The sequence below is a fragment of the Cyprinodon variegatus genome, unplaced genomic scaffold, assembly GCF_000732505.1.
Source record: "Cyprinodon variegatus isolate N-32 unplaced genomic scaffold, C_variegatus-1.0 Scaffold23, whole genome shotgun sequence".
Classification (NCBI taxonomy): domain Eukaryota; kingdom Metazoa; phylum Chordata; class Actinopteri; order Cyprinodontiformes; family Cyprinodontidae; genus Cyprinodon; species Cyprinodon variegatus.
Window position 1 is genome coordinate 1984809 of NW_015150476.1, and position 22758 is coordinate 2007566.

General features: G+C 38.8%; 1 protein-coding gene across 1 annotated transcript in view; it reads left to right on the forward strand.

The window, feature by feature from the left end:
- ass1 (argininosuccinate synthase 1) overlaps nt 1–22758 on the forward strand; it is a 35251-nt gene that overhangs the window by 5969 nt on the left and 6524 nt on the right. Inside the window, exons 9-12 of the mRNA XM_015391916.1 lie at nt 10393–10483; nt 15077–15161; nt 15740–15804; nt 20892–21023. Of these exons, the coding sequence (XP_015247402.1) occupies nt 10393–10483; nt 15077–15161; nt 15740–15804; nt 20892–21023 (373 nt within the window). The remainder of the gene's footprint in view (nt 1–10392; nt 10484–15076; nt 15162–15739; nt 15805–20891; nt 21024–22758) is intronic.

Consider the following 22758-nt stretch of genomic DNA (forward strand, 5'->3'; position numbering starts at 1 on the left):
AACTTGTTTAATACCAATATTTTCACCTTCTTTAATAAATAAGTGGATTTCACAATAAGCTTTGCTTATTCATAGAACAGGCTTGGTTGTCCAAGCAGTAAAAAAAAAAAGAAAAATCAAATGTACATGCTATAGGTCTTCTTCATCCATCCATCCATCCATCCATCCATCCATCCATCCATCCATCCATCCATCCATCCATCCATCCATCCATCCATCCATCCATCCATCCATNCATCCATCCATCCATCCATCCATCCATCCATCCATCCATCCATCCATCCATCCATCCATCCATCCATCCATCCATCCATCCATCCATCCATTCCAACATTTTCAGGTTGAAATCCCTGGCCTCAGACCTTAATGTCTCCCATCTCATCTTGGCCTTTTTTAACACTGTGTACCACCCAAAGTGTGCTGAAAGTCATGGTTTTAGTATTCAAGAGTCAAATCATCTCCCAAATCACATATAAGTTTCAAAACCGGTTTCTTCACCATGACTACACCTCAAAGTCCTGTCCATGAAGCCACAAACAGGATCAGGGACAAACGACAGTCTGTGGCTTGACTTTTGTTTAAGATTGATTAAACACATCCACAACACCCCACAGACCTGTAGCGCCCCCAGTGGCCATAAATTGGACAACCAAACTCCCATGATCAGCCAGTGAATTCACACTTTAATTCCACACTGCTTTCATCTGGTAATCTCCCTATATAGATTCATGAGTGTTGACGTTAACATAAACCCACATAGTAGTTATGGTGATCTTTTTGTAACAAACATGGGAAAATCCAGTCATGTAGGGCCAGTGTCCTGCAGCATCAGGACATGTCCATGGTCCAGTAGACTGGAATCAGCTTGCAACTATTTAGCATGCAGGCAGGTTCTACACAGTCCTCCCGATTGCTCTATTTTTTTACGTGTTTGTGTTAAAGCAGAGACACATCTAAAAGTTGAAGCACACCAGCCCTTGTGGATAGGAGTTTCACATCTGTGTTTGGTCGATCTTCTTAAGCTTTATTCATGTCGGCGGCACCATGTTCACCTTCTTCAATTGAAAACTGCAGACAAACTGCGTTGGCATTACGCAACGGTGAAACTTCTCTGCCTTCTCAATACAAACCTGACTGACTTGGTCACAGAACCAGGAGTGACACATGAGTTTGATCTGAGCTGGAGGTTGGAGGTCAGTGCAGTATGCACTGTTTTCCCCCCCGACTGACCTCCAAAGCGCCCATCCTTTGGTCGATATGTCTGCGTCTGTGTCTCTTCTCACCCCGGGTCCTCTCTGGGCCCTGGGAAGAACTTGGGACACACAGACACTGACTTGTCGTCAGCAACGCTTCGACTAATTCCCGATTTCATGGGAGCCTGGGAGGGGGAAGGGTTAGGGCGTTGCACCCAGCTGGGGCCTCCTGAGATCCAGCCCCAGCTCCTCAGGACCTCATTGTCTGGCCGGTCGCGCTGCCGCAGGCTGCGACGTGGGAGGGGAGCCACTTCATCATGACACCGTGACACCAAAATGTCACCAGTAACAGTTAAGTACAAAGACAGTGTGCCAGACAGATGAGTCCCCAATGCGTAGGGTGTTGTAGAGAAGAGAGGGGTCTCCCGCTGCTGGAGAAGAAATTCAGGGGCAGGGCCACTGTAACTCACAGACCTGGATCTCCCTCACTGTCTCTCGTTCCCTTTCCCACCCCTTCACTGCCTTCTTTAGCGCCTTGTCCTTTAGCTGTCCTGTGGAGAAATGTTTTGATGAGCCGGCTCTATAGCATAGTGATGCATGATGACAGTGTTGCGTAACTGATTTTATTCACACGCTTTGCTTTGGACCATTTACTCCAATACTGAATCGATTAATAGCATTAAATACAATGAAATATTTATGGTGCAGAGGTCTGAAGTGGTAAAAGGATTTGAATATATTACCCAAGCTTTAAAACACGTCTAATATTTTGGTATTTTTATGTAGCCAGAACCTTGGCTCTCTATTTATATTTTAAACCCACTAGTCTGTCTACTGAGTGAAACTGTATTGTAAATGACAAGTTCAGCTGAAGCAATATATATATTATATATACCGTATTAAGGCTCTTAGACCCTTTTTCTATTTACCTGACATTAAATAGGACAAAACTTCTATTGATAGGATTACCTGCATTAGTGTTTTTCATTCCTTTTTTTTATACTGGTTTTTCGTATCATTAATTAATTTAATAAAATTTAAATGTTATAAAGATAGAGATTATAATGACTTTAAATGCTTTGGGGGCTTCCAGATGATGACTTCATGGGTTCGTAAGGATATTTCACAACATTTGAGCACACCTACAGATGCATTTTAAAGTAATTCTTTAAGGTCCGGCGAGAATGCCACATAATAACATGAAACCCATATTTCAGAAAACGGATCACAGGGCAAAGAATATAATTTTCATCGACTTGACTGGAATTGATGTTTGCTCATAATGGCTATTTCTCAGATTTGAAGGACAATGAGAAAGGCCATAAGCCTTAATGCTACCTCCTAATTGTGAGGTATAGTTGTGGCAGCATCATGTTGTGTAGGTGTTTAAATTGGCTTTAACAATACAGACTTAATGCTGTTTTGTGGCCATTAAAGGATCTTTTTTAAGTCTTATGGATATATTGTCTGATCACAGTATCCAATAATCTATAAACCTGACTCAGTTGCATTGAAATGCATTAAGAAATAAAAACATTGGAGAATGATAATTAGGGCTGGCGTTCCTGCTTCCCATAAAATTTGCCATGAATATCAACAAGGAGACAAGCAAATCTGCCGGAGAATGGCTGTAAAATAAATAACATGCCCAGAAAAAGTCCAGTCTACCACCTGATTGAAATTTTCCAGCAGTCTACAGTCTTAGAATGATTCTGACACACTTCTATAACCTGAAGACGTAATGTTTTAAACATTTGGCCAAAAAAAACCTCCACCTTGATGTGAGAGCAGAATAAAGTTGACTTGAAAACTCTCTCAGCTGTTAGCCAGCAAAGTAGAATCTACGAACTGATAAATAATAAAGTGTCTATAGGTTTCACTCATATTTTCCTCTGTTAATCTACTTTTTTTTCCTGTAAAGATTTGTTTGATTTAAGGCTGTGTGTCCTTAACTAAAATATAAGGTACTTTATTTCATATTATTAAAAAATATTGGTTTATTATATACTTCTGAGAATTTAACAAATAAAACAGCAGATTGTTTGAATTCCTATACCAACATGTCAGATTCTGTCCATCAAAGAAGTCATCTTAAAGAGGCCACCTTGTTCCCAGTATCTCCACTGTGTATCGCCCTCTGTCACTCCTTCAATTACAGCCCCAAAGGCTAAGGCCAGACCCTTACTATTCAAATGCCCCCCTCTCCCCCCACCTGCAGCACAATGGTCCCTCTTTGCTCAGTGCTGTCACTTTAGGAAATGTCCAAATGGTCGCTCATATGTTTTCCTGCAGATAAGAACCAGAGGAGTTCGGGTTACTCTGTGATTAACACTGTATCCTTCCTGATAACCCCAAAGCTTGTCCTTTTCTGCCACGGTGACCTTAAGACCTTTATTTACTCATTTGCATCTGGCAGCATTAACCTCTGTGAAGCCATGCAGGCTGTTATTGTGTCATTAAATACTCTTTCTGTGCACCTGATAACTGGGATAAATCAGGATTTCTTGTCAATTCAAGTTATCATCCCAGATAGTTGTAGTCTTGAAAAACATTAACATTTAATGCAAAAGTTCTCATTAAAATGTCAACATTTTGTCATGTTACAATGACCAGCTTTTTAATTTCAACAAGATATTATATCATAGACAATAGATATAAATAATAAATATGCATTTTTAATTCATCCCTCTTTATTTTGTTACCATCCAATAAAATCCTGTAAAGCAAATTGCCTTCAAATGTCCCCTAACTACACTGAAACAAAGGACTTTTTGGTGCAGTAAACTCTATTAAAATATTCTTCATAATTTCTACTCTGTATTCCTAAGCTTCAGTAAAAACTAGAGTTTCTGAAGTAAAATTAAACCTTTTTTTAATGTAATACATGAATTTTCAGGGGAAAGTAAGTTTTACTTAGATTTCCTTATACTAATTAAATGTTTAATAGCAATATGTACATAAAACTAAAAATACTACATTAACTTTACTCTAAAAATTTTGCGTTTTGAAACGGACGCACAGAGCATGCACACTGTCGTTCACAGCAGGACTGATTCTGCTCCGAGTCCAGACGTGGCAGAATCAAACACAGAGCAAGAGGTAGTGCAGATGACAGTCATTTTGACAGGGTGCAACAGTATTGCAAAAGCCTCCTCGCTGCTCATGGGACTGATATATGCCCTGAACTTGGCATATCATCCCACTTTGCACTACACTTTTGAAGCCTTCCAAAAACTTTTCCTTGATTTAAATGGATTTAAAATGTCCCCAAAAGTAAACACCCTGAAGCTTTTCTATATGCATTCATGACTTTGTCATCCAAGGGTTGGAAAATGTGGCATCAAATGCCAAGAATTAGCAATGGGTTCCAGTTAATCTTAGTGGAAGATTGCCTGTCATTAATGTTTTTTATTTTTAAGTGTTTGTTTATGTTCTGACCTTCGTCCACAAGTTGCTTTAAGCATGTTTGTGTAAGTTAAATATACTTGACCTTACATATGAGTATATTTCTTTTACTAATGATTAAACTCTCAGTTTCAGAGGGTTTTACATTTTTTTATTGCATATTTGAAAAGTATAATTCCAGTTAGAGGGCTGCTCAGTGAGCAGCACTGCCGCCTTGCATTAAAAAAGTTCTGGGTTCAATTTCATCCCACAGTCCAAAAACATGAATGTTAGGTTAATTGGCTTCTCTTAATTCTCCTTAGGTGCGAGTGTGTGCGTGAATGCTTGTCTGTCTCTGTGTTGCCTTAAAATTTAGAGTAAAATGCTGTTTTTGCCAATGAAAAACAAGTACACTTTACTTAATTTGTTTCTATAAATCTAACTTACAACTTGGATCTAATTAAGTAAATGTTACTTTATATCTTCACAACTGTTATGTCTGATGGAAAGTAAAATTCACTTGATACTGGTGAGGGATTGTTACTTGATATTGCAGCGTTAAATTTGATTTAAATCTTAAAATATTATTTTTTTTTTAAGTAAATCTTATTAGTTGTTCGTTTCAGTGTAGCAAACTGAGTTAACATGTATGCATTTTGATCTCATTGTGAATCCCGCTGGTTTGTGAATGTCTGAGATTGAGGATATAGAATTTGAGTGAACAAACATAATAGAGACATAGAAACAATGTAAGCAGATGAGGAAGAAAGTTGTGAAGAAGTTTAAAGCAGGGTTAGGAACATCTCAAGCTCTAAACTCCTCACAGCGATGCCTTCAATCCACCATCTGATAATGGAAGTATTATGGTTAAACTGGTCCTTTAATGGGACATGTTTGTTTGAAATAGAATAAGACAAGGAAAGAATTAGATTAGAGACTTAGTTAAGATGCCCTTAGTAGCTGCGGAGATCTATATGCGGGATAATCTATTAATCATACTCTACGTAAGTCAGGCCGTTCTGGAAGAGGTAGGGGTGGAAAATAATTTAAAATCAATATATAGCACAATATAACTTCATTTAATGACAGTGATTCATGCAACATACATTACAACATTGAGTTTCTGGGGTTTGCTATTTGTGTGTTCCTTTTTTTTTTTAAAGCAATTATTTTTCAAAGTTATGTTGGAGGAGTTTTACAAACTTGTTCAATTAATTTTCTTAAGCCTATACACTGCAAAAACGATCTAGAAATAAGTAATTTATTAAATGAAGTGTAATTAACCTTATTTTTATCTTACAATTTGCCAATGAAATGAGTATATTTATTCTTAAAATAAGATAATTAAATCGTATGCGCTTGAAATAAAACAATGCAATAGTGTTTTCTTCTTTTATATGTAAATTGTTTTGTTTAATTGGCAAAGTGTCTCACTTACCTCCTCAATACAAGAACAAATGCACTTATTTTAAGAAAAAAAATGACTTACCTGGATTTTGATTTTTTTTCCAGTGTACAGGATTGTCTTGTAGGCATTCTTGGCAGTCTGTCTGAGGTTTTAAAAATTATTTATATGGATTATTGTAATTCTATCGTATCATCTGAAATTAAAATGAATACAAGTTTTGACTATGTCGTCTAGCCCCAATAATAAGTCGAATTTTATGTTTGCTTAAAGCCATATAGGGGGTATGGCAAAAGCGTAAGAAAGAGCTCTGGTCAGTTAAAAGAAGTTCAAACCAAAAAAAAACATGTTAAGACATAGTGGTGGAAGCATCATGTTGTAGGGATGATCTTTATCAGGCGCTCTGGCTGCAAAAGACAAGGAGACCCGGTTGGAGGTTTGTGGATCAGAAGAGTACAGTCACAGCTGAAATTGATTGGTTTAGGTCGCTCGCATACTCTTGTACTTGTCATCTTCCACTTATCCGGGACCAGGTTGTAGGGGAAGCAATCTCAGCAGAGAATCCCAGACTTCCCTCTCCCTAGGCACCTCCTTCAGCTCCTCTGGGAGAAGCCCAAGGTGTTCAAGACCAGACGTTAGACATAGGCAGCCGCAACAGATGTCTGTGCCACTTAAACTGATTCCTATTAATGTGGAGGAGAAGTGGCTCTACTCAGAGCCTTTCCAAGATGGCTGAGCTCCTCACCCTATCTCTAATGGAGTGCCCACCCACCCTTAGAAGGCTCATTACAGCCTGTTTGGCTGGAGTGAGGACCTTTCCCTGGCACCAAGCCTGGTGATCTTATTAGTTCATGCAGGACGTGGCCAGGCTTAGCCCACACAGGAGATGGAAGGCCCTCATCTAGTGGGCCCACCACCTGCAGACCGAACTTTGACCCAAAACTAAGAGGACTGGACATCATTCAAAGACAGAGGCCACCTAATATACAGACACAACTAGATAACTTAAACTAACAATGGCTTCAGCAGGAATAGTGGTATTTTGTCCAGACTTGGAACACTGGTTTAGGTCAGAGCATATTTTCTTATTAGAATGACCCTTGTCAAAATGTAGATCCAGAGGCAATTGATGGTCTGAGGTAAGACAAGACATTTCTATTCAGACTCCCTCCATCATATCTAACTCAGACTGAGCTGTTTCTCCAATAAGAATGAAGATGGCTGCTATTCTGATTAATCACCAAACCCAGAGGTGGTCAGGTCGTGTTTTTGACTTTCACTGTCCCCCAGCTTGGGCTGCTCAGTGGTGCAGTGGGTAGCACTGCTGCCTTGCAGCATGAAGGTTCTTGGTTAAATTCCTGGTCCAGGGTCTTTCTGCATGGAGTTTGCATATTCTCCCTAAGCACGCATGGGTTCTCTCCGGGTACTCTGGCTTCCTCCCACAGTCCAAAAACATGTTAGGTTAATTTGCTTCTCTAGATTCTCCTTAGGTGTGTGTGTGAATGGTTGTATATCCTGTTTTATCCTGCGATGGACTGGACACCTGTCCAGGGTGTCACCTCTCGCCCATAGACTGCTGGAGATAGGCACCAGCACCCCTCCTAACCCCAATTGGGACAAGCGTGTCGCATGGATGGATAGATGTCCTTCCGCTTTTAGACTATCAAACCATAGTCAAATGGCAGAATATCACTCAGCGCTGCAGAGGCTTAGTAATTAGCCATGCATTTGATTCAGGCTAAAAGTTTTAGGATAGTAGCTCTGCAAGGATGAGTTAGAAATGATGTAATTCACTTTTTTTAAAATCTCAATTGAATTTAGGAATATCAGATTAAATGGGGGCTGAATAAAGAAGTACAGTTCTTAGATTTTTATTTTATAACTCTGAAAACATTTTATCCGTTCCCTTTTTTTCCATCGTTTTTGTTTTCATGTCACTTAAAATGCAAACAAAATGTCTATGGTGGAACAGGACTAAAAGTTCACAGGGTTTTGAATACTTTAACAAAATTGAGTTAATTTATGAAATAAAGAAGCCATACTTCATTTATAGGAGTTTAAGAAACTGTGTTTATAACTTTCTTAGGGATTTGTCAAATCTTTAGCCGATAAAATAAACAGAAATTAGGATTTTTGTGCCAGCTCGGAATTTCTCGTCATTTCATGCAATAGCCTATTTTATCCTGATGCTACTTGTTGGGAAAGGCTCCAATTTTTGAATATCTTTGCTTATCATTTCCCACTAAGAGCCCATCCTCAGGATTTCTGACACTCATCCCAGTCATTAATACGTAACCTCGGTCTTAATTACAACCTCTGTCACTGGTGAGCTTCCCCAAGCTGCTGCTCTTGTTGACTCAGAGGCAAGGGAGCGAAACGCAGGGCCTCATTTTCGCTGAGAGGAAATGAAAACTTGTTTGCTGCTGGTCGCGCGGCCTGCTGGAAAGATGGATGGTCAAAGTAGAGCCTGTGGGGGAAGGAAGTGAGCTTGTAGGTGTGTATGTGTGTCTACATGTGAATGTGTGCTTTGAAGCAGAGAGGTCAGAGTTTGCCATGTGCCCTAGCTGCCCTCAGGCCTGATGGGCTTGACCTGTGAAGTGTTTTCTGCGTCCACCTCAGCTTCCAGCGTCGTCTTCAGTAAAGCTAACAGAGACATCCTGGGTGCGTTGAAATCCCTCTACTGCAGATCAAATTCATATTGTTTTACTCTTGGTTCAGACTGCTGCATTTTGAAAAGGCGCACTGACTTGAGACACGGTGATTTAAGCATCACTTCCAATCTGGTGCACCGAAGACGAAAACCCCCCCCACCCCATTTTCTGTTGCCAGCTTTCCACTCCTGCTACCTCTGCCTCCTTTGAGGCCTTTTGGCTTTGATTGAAACCCAATGAGGCAACTAATAAGTGGAAAAATAGAAATTTACTTGCTTTAAGTTCATGCGTCAGCTTTCTTTTTTTTTTTTTCATTCTGTTGCCGTACAGGGGCCACGTTTAGCACAACAATATCGCAGAGGCAAAGGCAGCCAAAGGAGCTGCTCAGCGCAACATGATGGTGCGCTTCACGCCCCATTTGCCACCAATACCCCCGGCACCCCGCCTTCTCCATCTTTACCTTTGCCTTTCTTTCAGGGCCACGTCTTTGGGACAGGTCCACCTGCAGGGGGTTGGAATTGAAATGCATTGATCTCCTTCTCATTGGAGACAAGCCTGTTGGCTTACGTCCTTCACTTTATTTTCTGGAAGTTTCAACTCTTGCTGTCGGAGTACGGAGTTTTCACTTATTGCATGTCGGATCCATTTAAAAAGTATATTTTAGCCCGTCTTATGGATTTTTTATAAATTACATGTTCAATTTTATAAAATTATGTAAAAATGTTCAGCAAAAAAAAAAATTCAAGAGGTTAAATAAAACCAAAGCTTAATGTTTTTCTTTTCTTTTTTTTTATGTCATTTTAACTAATAGCTTTTTGTATGTGAATGTTGGACCCCCCCCCACCAAAAGAAAAGTATTTATTCCACCCTCCCACCCCTTTAAAGACAAAGCATCAAAAGGCTTTTTAGAGCAGTGATTTTGTCCCTCTCCTGCTCACTCTCATTTGGCATCTTTCGGGGCACTGAAGCAGAAAATAAAGGAGAGGGAGACGGTCGCCTTCTCACTCAATTTTTGTGTTTAGTTAAAAGGAAAGGAAAGTGATTGCGCTGCTCGTTTTCCCCTCGCTGACAGCCGCCGAGCGGATGCCGATTAGTTATTGTATGATCATTTCGAGTCTGGTAAAGCTTTCCATTTAAATGCACCCAGCAGTTATTTTGCATAGCCACCCCCCTGCAATTTGCCTCAGCTCAGGAGACATTGACCATCGTCTTGTCCTAATGCGGTGTAATTGTAGGAGCACATCAGCCGGGTGGAAACGTCACACCACCGTGCTCCTTTGGGTCCAAACCGCAACTTACTGGAATCGTTTAGCCACCAACTGGGGGAAAAAAATAAGAAGAAAAGACACATTTCTATCAACCAGCAGTGCCTAAAGTGGGATTTGGTTTTTAGATGTTTGTTGTCGTGTGATAACCATTTAGGAAAATTCTCCTCCTGAAAAGAGAATGAGAAATGTCACTCAGAAAATCAGAGCTGAAAGACTGAAAGATGTGCAGATGGCTATCCTACTCCTCGTTTCCCTTCCTTCCTCTTGCCGAGAATGGGAAGAAAGTGAAACTAAACAGAGGATAAAAGTGGCACTTTTGTGTTTTCATCATCGCACCCTTTCATTCTGCATCATTGTCTCAGCTCCTTTACTTACTGTCTGTTATCTCCTCCTATTGCAGTCAGCGTGCCGTTTCTCCTTGTTGTTCATACCAAAGGAATGAAGAGTCTGAATGAAGGTCATAAAAAGTTGCTGTTTGGTTTGTTCTTCAGAGCCACGCTCCAGCTGACCTCTACCTGATGACAAAAAACCCAGAAGATTCTCCAAACATCCCAGATGTGCTGGAGATTGAGTTCAAAAATGGTTTGTACTGTTGTTGTTGTTTATTAGCGTCCGACAGGCTGAACTTTCAGATCATCTGCTTATTTCTGAAGATTAGTCTGCCGATGCAGAAACATAAAATATCAAAAATGAGAGTCCTTTTTAGAGCAATTTAGATGGAATGTTTACTGAAATAACTTACTAATAAAGAAATTAGAGTTAGTCCCACGGTGCTTTTAAAAAACGGACATTTATAAAATACAAAACAGTGATTGAGACAGGTATTCAGACAGCAGAAAATCCTGAAAACAGTAAATAAAGCACCATTATGAATCAACAAATGGATCAAAATTAACATCTGCACTGTAGAAACAAGGAAAGAAGTTAATATTTATAATAAATAAATGTCTTGTAATGGATAAAAAAAAATTGAAAATAATTAAAAATTCTGAAATTAAACCATTATTATCACTGAATAAAACAAATTAAAATATATCCAAATGTTGTCAAACACATTTATATTTATTGGAAATATAAAAAACAGATGAAATTATTTTTGGATGCAGATTAAATAATACATGATTAATTAGGTTTGCTTTGAAACGGTTTGTATTTTTAGTTGCTTTTTTAATTTATTTTTTTTTTTGCAAAATTTTTTTTTTTCCAAAGCTTTTGCTACTGCTATTTTAAAATTAACAAAGGAGCCTTCTCTGACAAGCAGGATCTGGAGAATCAAATAAATCAGACTGAAACCAATTATAGAAATAATAAACTGAAGCTGAGAAGGGCTGTCAAATCAATATTTCAAAGTTAGAGTAAATCATGCTGCCAATGAAATGCTCAGGTAATATTCCAAGAAGAACGTAGGGTAGTTTTTAAGATCACCATCAGACTGGCGATTGTGCCAAAAAACATACTAGTCATGCACGACAGGAGAGAGCTCAGTATAAAAGAGAAGCAGACTGAAATAAATCCTGATCTGTATTTGCACGGCTTGCTTGTTTTTAAGGTGAAACTGCTTTAGATTAAACTTAAGTTTATTGATCTGAGTTTTTCTGCTTCTCAGTTTAAAACGGTGTGAAAACCCAGAGAATAATCCTCCTCTTTGTTTTAACCAATACAATAACCATCACTTATAAATGTCTGAGCAGTGAAGAATGATCTGTTTTAGGTTTACCTGTGATTTTATTTTCATAAAAAGTTGGATTTTTTTTTTTTTTTTACGTTGTATTTAGTCTTCTTATAAATAAACTGCTCTGTACATGTGAGAACTTGGGCCTCTCAAGCAAATGACACCCCTGGATGCTGAGCCACATCAAAACTTATTTGAGATCAGAAATATAAAAGAACTTAACATGTTGTTGGATCCACAACATAAGTTAAACCCCCTAAGCTCTTTAATTATTGGTCAAGGTGAACTAAAAATGGAAAACCTTAATTTTTTTCAAATCTAGGATACTATTTGCTTTGCTAAATAAATCACCTGACTTTGTTTTCAAATATTAATCAAGAGCTTTCTAAATAATTGTTTCAAGCTTTTTAAAAAGCCATTTACTAATGGTTTTATTTAATTTTTATTTAAGCGTTTTTAGATTATATTCTCTGTCACAAATTGGACGTTTCGGATATAGCTTCACCTCACCAGGCAGGCACTGACAGAAATCTAAGCAGGTAAAGAAATTAAACTTGTTGATCTGTTAAAGACTATTTTTGTTTATATCAGACCAAATGCCATCGAGAAAAAAAGAAATCCAATTGCATTTATTGAAGCACTTAGGATTTATTTATGTTTTTAGCATGGTACGACTCAGCCTCTGGTTAACCCTTCACCTCACAAACATTACAATATTGTGAGAAGGGCTACAAACCATTTCTAACATTTCCAGGAATTCATTTAGAAGTGTTTTCCACTCAGAAGGTGCATCCTGTTGTAACACAAAACAAACATTAGAATTTTCCTCACTAACAGAAGATCCCGAAGTAAAATATTAATTCCCATTTGGGTTATTATGCAACACGATAATAAGAAAACTAAGACCTCTGATCTTAAACATGATTGAGATGCTGCTGCAGATGCTCCAGTGTGGCTAGATTACAAAAAGAAATCTGCAAATAGAAGCAGGGTCACGTTCTCTACAGAAATGTAAATAAAAATCATAAATGCCAGTTATTGCAAATCTATGATGGAAGTTATTACTGCCAGTGGCTTTAATATGTGGGACCAGGTTGTTCTAACAGACTTTTTTCCCTCTTTATAAATGAAATAAGGATTTAAAACCACAGTTTGTGTTTAATTCAGTAATCTTTTTCTTATATAAAGATTTGTTTGTTAATCGGAAACATTTAAATGGGAGAACCATTCATCATCATAGCATTCCATGGTGTTAAGAGAGATGGTCACAACTGTCACTTTAAAGCTGACCTCCTGCACTCCATTTCCACTTATGGCCACCCAGACTTATCCTTAACCCCTTACACCGTCACTTGGTCTAAAACAGCCACGTTTGGCCAGAGGGCCCCTCATCAAGCCGGAAGCATTAACTCCAGCTTATACTCTGAGCCCGGAGGGCCCAGAGGAACGATCATTAGAGATGTTTGCCGCAGGGCTCCGGCTTGAACACAAGAAAGTGTCACGTTTGTGCAAAGAGGAGATTGCAAGACAGATTCAGGCCCTGGAGGCAGATGACACAGATGTTCTTTCATCCCTGGTCACCAGGGGTGGCTGATGTGCAAGAACATCAGCCGGCTCTTCAGATCCAGTGATGGTTGATGGACGGCTTTATGAGCTATAATCCACATTTTATGGTAGTTCAGAAGTTTGCCAGGATGTTGCAGTGTGAGAAAATGTGCAAACCACAGAAGTTAAGGAAATGTCTGTCTGTTATATATCAACCTTTACAAGGTTACCGTAGAAAATGTTACATCCAGGCCGTTCTGCCTTTTCTGCCGGAGGTGAGGTGGGCTTTTGTAAAACGGTGATGCACCAGTGAAGCTGCGACTGGTTTCGCGGGTTCCTAGCGGCTCTGCTCTCCATTTTCACACATATTCTCCGGCCCTTTTATTGAGCGCACTATGACAAAAGCTGTTTTAGTTGTCCACACAAAGGCCCAAGCCCACTCCTCCCTCTGTGCACAAGATCAGCAAAAGAATGTTTCGTTTCATTCCCCCCTCCCACCTTTTCATCCCTGCCTTTCTCACCAAAGTTTTCTCACTGATTAAAAAAGAATATATAACAACAGGAACTTTTTTTTTTCTCCCCCCCCGTCAAACGGTCTATTCCCCATTACTCTCCCTTTTTTTTTTTGGAGGAGAAAAATTAAATTCATGCCTCCCTCCTGTCATGCCAAAGTAGTGAGGAGGAAAAAGAGACAGAGAGGAAAAATGTAAAGCAGTAATTTTTCCTACAACTGTGTCTGTGGTCCTATTGTCTGCACTGTTAAGGGTGCAGAAACTGAAAATAAAGCAGCTAAAGAGAACGAAGGAAGGGCCAACCTGGGCAGAGCGAGGAAAATAAGCGGAGGGATGAAGGACCAGAGCTAATACTCCCACGTTCAGCTTATTTTTCAGAGCCGTTTATGTATATGAACATCAATAAAGCACTGGTGTCACATAAGTTTCTCACCTGACTCGGATTTGGGAATTAAAGCCCTAAAAGTCAGCTTTTGTCCATTTAAAAAAAAAAAAAAAAAAATGGAAAGAAATCAGAAAAATTTATTTTAAAATGTTTTTTTAAAAAAAGTAAACTATGGCCCAAGGATGATGAGTCGACTCCTGCTTTGTTTAGACTTAACTCTTTTCACACGTCTGTTTGTTTCCCCACCGCCCACCTTTGGCCCCTGCTGCTCATTGAGGACCTTGAATAAGCAGAGGTGACAGTGACTGATGTACGCTTGTCTTATGTGGGTTTGTAGGAAGTGTGTGTGGAGTAAACTTCTGTTTGTTTTTTGTTTTTGCCTTTTTTTTTTTCCATTGAAACAATGTGCAAGTTGCACATGGGTCTGTTTTCTGCACATGTGCATGAGCCTCAAAAGCCGTGGAAAAGGAAACAAAATCTCAGCGTTAAAGAGAGGATGGCTGACAAAGCTGTGTAATTGAATTAGGTAGAGGCCAGCCCACAATTTCACAGCTTTCAAACTTAAAGAGCCTTTGAATTTATTAGCCTTTCTCATGATTGCATTTGTTAAGGTTTTCAGTTTTAGATTGTATCTGTTGATCTGTCTGAAACGTGAAACAACCTGCAGGAAAATCTACTTTTTGCTTGTTATTTGGGTGTGATTAAATAAATATTCTATCTCAAATGTTATATACTATAACCTTCTATTTTTTAATTATATAACAGCATTTTTATTTCCTTTTTTTAAGTTGTCGTTTATCCAATGTTGGTGTAAATCCAGCATATTTTACCCCATTTTTTAATATGAGTTTAAGATGACGTGTATTCTATTGTGGAAGTTTAAATCTCTGAGTTTTCTGTCCATTAGCTTTTTTTTTATCAAAATAAACAAGTTAATTGTGGCTTATTTTGCAGATGAATCATCTGAACCACATCTAATCTAAACCTAAATATGTCTTGTTTGTGCTGTTTATGATCCACCTGTCGTGTGTGTTATTTGTTGTTGCAACTGATTTCTCTAGGAGTTCCTGTCAAAGTGGTGCATGTGAAGGAAGGGAAAACCAAAGAAACACCACTGGATATTTTCTCATACCTCAATGAAATAGGGTAAGTGCTTTGATATATTAGGAATAACTCTAAGAAACATGTTTTAAGAATTAGCTGAAATATATTATTATTTTTATTTTTTGGGGGGGTAAACCTTTTGATTTCTTTTCTTTTTATATATATATCTAATCATCTACCTGGTTTAACTTGACCCAGAAGACAGCACTGAAATTGACTCAAATCTGCATAAATTTGAAATGCTAGTATTTGATCTTCATTTACATAAGCTGTGGTGGGTCACCTGCTGTTGTTTAAGAATGAACTATCACTGATTTTCCATTTGTTTCTGTGTACATCTTTTTTGCTTTAAGTTCAGTTTGCCAAGGTTTACATTTGAATAGATTTGGGTAGAAAATACAAACAAAAATCAAGTAAAATGCTTTTTTTGGACTGTTTTTCAAATTAATGTTAATCTCATGCTTTAGAATTGAAAATATCTCCCATGATGAAGAATAAAAGGTGTTATGCTAGTGGTAAAGATGGTTCAGCCATTTTGTTTAGAAGAAAGAAAGATGAAAAAAAAAAAAATTTTATTTCTCCATTAACTTCACCTACCTGAACATCTCTTTGTTTCTTAGTGGAAAGCATGGGGTCGGTCGGATTGATATTGTGGAGAACCGTTTCATCGGCATGAAGTCACGCGGTAAGACATTAAGATTTAGTATAAAGTATGTGGAGAATAACAGAATTTTAACATGATTTACTACTGAAAACCTGCTAAATTTGTGCATAAAATAACAAAGGAAATTAACCTTTTTCTGCAGAAAATATGACTATTTGCACAAATAATCTCTGAATGCATTACCATCACTTAGAATTAGAGAATTATATAAGAATTAAAATTTTAATCTAAGTGCATTTTTCTAACAATTGTAATAAAATAAATTGAAATTAAGGGGCGTGCAGGTAGCACAGCGGTCAATGCGTTTGACCCATGTACGGAGGCCTTAGTCCTCGACGCGGCTGACCCGAGTTCGAATCAGACTTGTGATCTTTTTCCGCACGTCTCCCCCTCTCTCATACCCCGTTTCCTGTCAGCCTACTGTCGAAAAAACGAGCCACTAGTGGTGCAAAAAGTAAATAGAAAAAATATATTTTTTAAAAACTTTACGATTTGCTTTGAAATATACTTTTTCACTTATGCAGAAAAGCTAGAAAGTAGTATAAAAGCAAGTCATGCCCTGTATTAAGAAAGATGGAGGATCAGTGATGCTGTGGGACTGTTTCCCTTCCAAAGATTATGGTAAACCTTTCTGAGGGAAGAGCATCATGAACAAGCGAATAGAAATCTATTGATCAGAAAACATCTGAAATAATTTGCCAGACAGGAAATCAGCAGTTTCCTGTGAACGCCTCAGTCATCAGTCCTATGTTCTATAGAGAGCTTGTGATCAGAGCTGAAGAAAAGAAAGTGAGTGGACCCATGAATCTGGACACTATTTAGAGATTGTGCAAAAAGAAAGGGTCAAAAATCTTTCTCCTTTTTCTCTAACTTTAAGAAATATTATAAACAAACTCTAACATCTATTAGCAATGACTTGATTGAAAGAAAGAGGACTAATAACTTTAACACTTTTGATTTTTAGAACATTGTCTTAAAATGAGTTTCCCCTAAATTATTTATAGGCTTAAATCAAAGGTTGGGTTTTTTTTTTTGTGCAAAAATTTCAAAACTGGATTTTTTTTCACTGCATTAAAAGATGTATTTATTCTAAGGCTTTTCAACCTTGTTACCTTAGTATTCTCTGTCAGTATTCTTTTAAGTATCCAAGGCTTTCATGCACTCTGTAGTTATTTTACATGAGTGCTTTAAATGTCTCACTCTGCTGCCTCCATAAAGTCATGTCTACCTCTTGCTCACCCGGACTCAAGATGCTGTTGATATTTGCAGTCTTCTCTGCACTAGAGAAAAAGCATACTGTAAACTGAGAGGAGGATATTGCTGTGAATGCTCCAGTGGATACCTGTAAATACAAAGCCAGTCCCTTTATTTTGTCCACACAATTACAAAAAGATGTTTATCTGCATTAATGAGCCTCAACTCCTTTGTGAGGTTTCTACCATTACAACAGCAGAAACAAGCGTCTAAGGTTTAGTCCTAGTTTAGCAGAAAAGCACCAAAGAGGACACGGACAGGCTCTTCTTTTTTCCCCACTATACAGTGTGCTGTGATTGGCAAATTGACTGGCCGGCAGACTGTGACCGCGCAACAACTTGGCAGGTAGAAATTGGAAAATGGGAAACCCACTTTTCTCTCCCCTCGGCTGAACAAAAGATCAAAGCTGTTTCCTCTTTGCAAGCAATAGGAAGAGGTGGAGCACAAGGTGCCCGAGTGGTTGAATAACTACCATTGAGCGCATAGGTTGGCCTCTTCTGGAGTGGCAGTTGTGTGAGCACAATAGACGATGGGAGGGATCGAACAGGGACATGTCATACTTATTTGTGTTTGGGTCATATTTATTTGTGAGGGGTCAGAGAGGCGGATGGGACTCAAATGGTTTGTCAAGAATCTTGTCACTGTGGTACATTCAACAACCTGTGTGTGAGACTAACGTTTCCCAGCTGTCAGGGTGCTGTCAGACCTCTGGCTTGTGCTCCGATGAGGGTCTCAGAAGCAGTCAGCGATGGCTTCATCATCCTTATGATGCATCGTATGAATCTGCTGCAAAATCTACAGAAACCTATTTTAAAATCACTGTTAAATTTTAGTTTCAATGATTTGCGAAAAAACATGTATTGGAAGATATTTTATTTCCAGTGTATCCAAGAATTTATGCTTTATGCTTTCATAATTTTGTGCCGTTGCAACAAGAACCATGTATTTTACTGCTATTTTTATGCTAAACCAACACAAAATTTGTTATTGGGAAGAAGGGGAGAAAGGATGTTTTCTTCTGAGTTGTTCACAAATACAGATTTGAGGTGTGTCAGCCATTTGTATTTAGAGTCAGTACTTTGTAGGATCACCTTTCAATATGATGACAGCTACAAGCTTTTAGAGTGTGTCTTTTTTCCCCATTCCTTATGCTAAGTCAGATTTATCTAAGATCCGATTCTCAGTTTGATTTTGGTCTGGACTCTGACTAGGGCATGAATATGCTTTGCTCTCAAATATTCAACTATATCTCAGGCTGTTATCATAGACAAAGACAGTCCCACAGCATGATGCTGCCACGAACACATTCATAGAAAGATGTTTTTTAGTTGTTTTTTTTTCATTACCGTACTAGGCCTGCCCTTAAACAGCATATCTGAGTAAGGCTTGAATGTATGTCTACTTGGACCACAGCATCTTTGTCTGCATGTTTTCAATGGCCCCTGTGTGGCTTTATAAACTGCTACCTTCTTATTACCACATTTTAATGTACATTACTAATACCTGAGCAATGATTCTCCCCACTCAGCTGTGACTCACCACAGGCCATCTGACATCTTCTCTCATCGATGCTGTTTAGGTTAGATGACCATGTCTGTAATTTTGCAGATGTAGGCTTTGTCCTCATGATGCTGCATCAGTGCTTTCCACCAAACATTCCCAGAAGAGCTGGATTTATGTTGAGATTAAAATTGCACATATGGGAGCTTCGACTGCTAAATATGACGATTTGTTAAGGAAATGCCTGTAATTCAGTAAACTGAAAAATGGAAACTATGGATTAGTTTCCTTCCGCTTCACATTTATGTAAAACTTTGTTGGTCCCTTAAAACAGTCCCAGTGCTATATGCTGAGGTCTGTGCTTGTAACATGAATAAAATCGAAAAAGTTTAAAGGATATATTTATTTTGCTATGTAAGTGCTGCCTGTTTAAACCCTTTTTTTTTTGCTCAGATGGGATCAGCTCAGGAGGAATCCAATCCCGTCCTGAAGCCGTGCAGGCCTGCAGCGTGGTTAGCATACCTGCAGCGGCTCTATGAAAGACTAAACCCACTGAGGGTCGCGTCTCCTTAAGCCAGACTGTAAAGCTTAACCAGACAGTGTTAAATTATGGGCTCCAATCAGTTAAGCTAGCTCTCTTTGGCAGCACTTAAGCTGAGTTGTGTTTGAGGGCAGTTTTAAGTTATCTGATCGAGGTGAAAAGGAAATGTCCTGACGTACCCTCTGCAGCTTAGGAACACCAGAGGCCACAAGGTGTTTTAGCTTGGTTTGGGATCTTTTGAAGCTTTAAATGATTATTAGTATTTCTGGGCTGGTTTTCTTTGTTTGCTTCACCACTTTTACATGTGCCAATTGGCCATTTTATCACAAGTGCTTATGTCCATATAGTCAGTACAATCATTATAATTGTGTGGATGCAAACATTTAAACATAACTGTTAAAGAAAAAGACTTTTTCTAAAGGTTTGCGGTTTTTATTAAGTCAAAAACACCTGACCATCAGTCCAGTTTCAGAATGTGTAAGAAACCATGTAGTATTTGAGTAAAGCATTCACTTTCCACAAATATAACCTTTCTTAATAATAGACGTCATAGATTTAGCACTTTCTTTTGTCAATTCTGCTTTTCAAGATTTCCTCTACTCTCTTTTTTTTTTTGTTTTAGCTGACGTTTAAATGACAGCTTCATTTCTCCTGTCATGTACCTCATCTTTTCTTTCACCCCTCCCTCCTTGTCCAGAGGGGGTAAATTGCAGGGTAGACGGGGCCTGAGTCCAGACTCCAGGCTGGCAGGGGCCTCCCAACCTGTCATTTACCCAGGACAAGCTTGTCCATGATTTGTGAGCACTGTGGAGACCTGTCTATCACTTTGCTAATGACTAATAGAGCTTCTTGATGCCCTTCACTCAGATGAACAGGACCCATAAATGGCCATAGACAATTAAAGTGATGATAGGAAGGCTTTAATAAAAGGTTTTAGGATGGTAGAGCTCACAAACATCTTTTTGCTAACTAGATAACGTGCAGAGCTGCTTTTTTATATTTTGCCAAATTTAGTCACATTTCAACTACAAATTTCAAAGCATTTTGGTTTTTGCATTTTATGTGACAAAGATAACGTGTTGTATAATTTTAAAGAAGATAAATGGATGTTTTTGTCACATCAAAAAAGTAATGCATGAATTTGTATTCAGCCCCCTTTACTATGATGGACTAAATTAAGTCCAGAGACAACTAAGCTTTAAATGAGGCCTATTTCTAGATGCCAATAGCAAAGACACAAGGAACACAGGTCCCTCTCTCTTTTAAAAGAACATGCAGCTCAATGCAGAAAGCTTGAGAGGTTGAGTATAGAGGCGATCTCTGTAGGTGCTTCAGAGATCCGAAACCGACCGACTGACCGACAGACAGAGATAGATGGAGTTTTTTTCTTGTATTGTGTCGGCCAATGCATTCGTGTGTGGGCGGATTCGTTAGTGCATCAGCATCCATACCTTTAGACCTCGTTAAGGACATGCCTTGCTGCACCCTCCATTAACTCATAAATATATTTTTTTCATGTACCTAAAATAATCCAGTTTAAAAAAAAGGCAAAGATGGAAAATATCAGTTTGTTGCTCCAGATGGACATTTTAGACCAGCATCCGTTTTGGAAACCACTGCACTCAGCCTGATACACACATCCCCACTATGAACAGCAGTTGTGACAAGCTCCTACTTGTCATTATTAATGAAACATTGTTTACTGCTAAATGAAGGCTAATGCCAGTAAAAAGCAGCTGTTTAAAAAAGTTTTAATGACTAATAAAACGTTTGCAGGGCGTGGTTATTTATTTTGATGTCCTAATCTTAACAGGGATATATGAAACTCCTGGAGGCACTATCCTGCTGACGGCCCATGTAGACATTGAGACCTTTACCATGGACAAAGAGGTCCGCCGGATCAAACAGGGACTTGGCATCAAGTTCTCTGAACTTGTGTACAACGGTAAGCATCCTTTCAGTTTCATAGTAAATTTTTCTTAGAGCCACTAAATCTAATTCCTCCCATCCACATGTGAGATCTAAACGTACCGCATACAAATCCAAACACACCCCACGGCATGGTTAGTATGTTTGCACATCTTTGTGAGCTCTTCTTGGCTCAGGTGTCTTAATCCTCCCTTCTGCCGAGTCCCAGGTTGTCTGCACCTTCATCCACATAATAGGATCAGTGCCATTACAGACCGACTGCTAGGCCGCTCCAGTTATCCCCTCCAGAGACGCTGAGACAAACACACTCACACACACATGCAGAGGTGCTGCATTCAGGAACAGGGCAGAGATTAAACCCATTGTGGGTTTAAATCATTAATAATTGCAGATTGCAGACGGCTGGTAGTGGAGGAGCTTATGTTAACAATCCACCTGCTCTACATCTGTTTATAGCTCTATTTACCTAAACATAGAGCTGTATGGGACATATCTGTATGCTGAACATAAAACAAACAATCCAAATATATGCTTGGGTGTGCTTAGCAGTTTAGATATGATTCGTAGTTTTGTATGATGTCAAATTTAAGACTGTAATAGCATAAAGTTAAATACAAATAAGTTATAACTTTACATTAAAGTACAAAAAAAAAAAAACTCAACTCTTGCTGTATTTACCACAGACACATTTTGCCAAAAAGGCCTTAACAGAACAAACAATTATACCAAACTTTTGCAATATATATATACACACTTAAAGACCCCACCCCCACACACAAACAACCAATATGTATTTGATGCTTTTAGTACTATGTGCCAATTCGAAGAGAATTAAAGCAGGAGCTCATTGTGCCTTTCAACATACCCAGACGATGAGGTGGAGGTCGGCTGCTGATGAGAGGAGGACCCCTGCTGAGTGGGGTGTGCCTGACCTCTGAGCATATATAGACACATCCCTCGCCCATCTGTCCCTGGGCTCTGATGGTGGTTCAGGTTTGCAAAATGGGCGAGAAGAAAAGAATATGCTTCTGCTCTGGGATGCTGAGCAGAAGCGGAGATATAGCACCTAAAAGATTGTGCTTCGGATGAATCCATGCAGCTTCTTCTGCTATTGGAAAGTTTTCCAGTTGTTTGTTCTGTTCTTCTTCTTTATGCATTCAGGTATATTTTTTCTGCCCAATGAATTTATTTTAACAAAGAAACAACGTTTAATTTAGACCCCTTCCCCTCTTTCAGCTTTATGTATCAGCAGCCTTTACTTTTCAGCAGCACAGTAAAAACCAAAAAAGAACAAGCAGTCTTTGCAAGTGATGTAAATATTTTCTCAGTTTTATATCACTGTTAGTTCTTGTTATTGATTCATTTAGCTCATAAGTTGTTTTCTTCTTGCTTCCTGATGATTGTGTGCAAACAAAACTTGCAAAATCCATAGCGAAATTAGATCATGGTGCTTTGCTCTCCACTGTGAACAAAGCACAGGTTCAAATCGTCACTGAAGAGTGTTGTTGGAGAGTCATCATAATTTTATGAAACTCATTCTTTTTTTTGCCGTTTTTTCCCACACCACAGATTGGGTCTAGAACAACAAGTGTTCAACACTGTCATGCAATATATATGTTACACCTACACCTATGCCACCTATCTTTCCCCTCTTCCCTGTCTGTCTCTCCATCCATCCATCCATCCATCCATCCATCCATCCATCCATCCATCCATCCATCCATCCATCCATCCATCCATCCATCCATCCA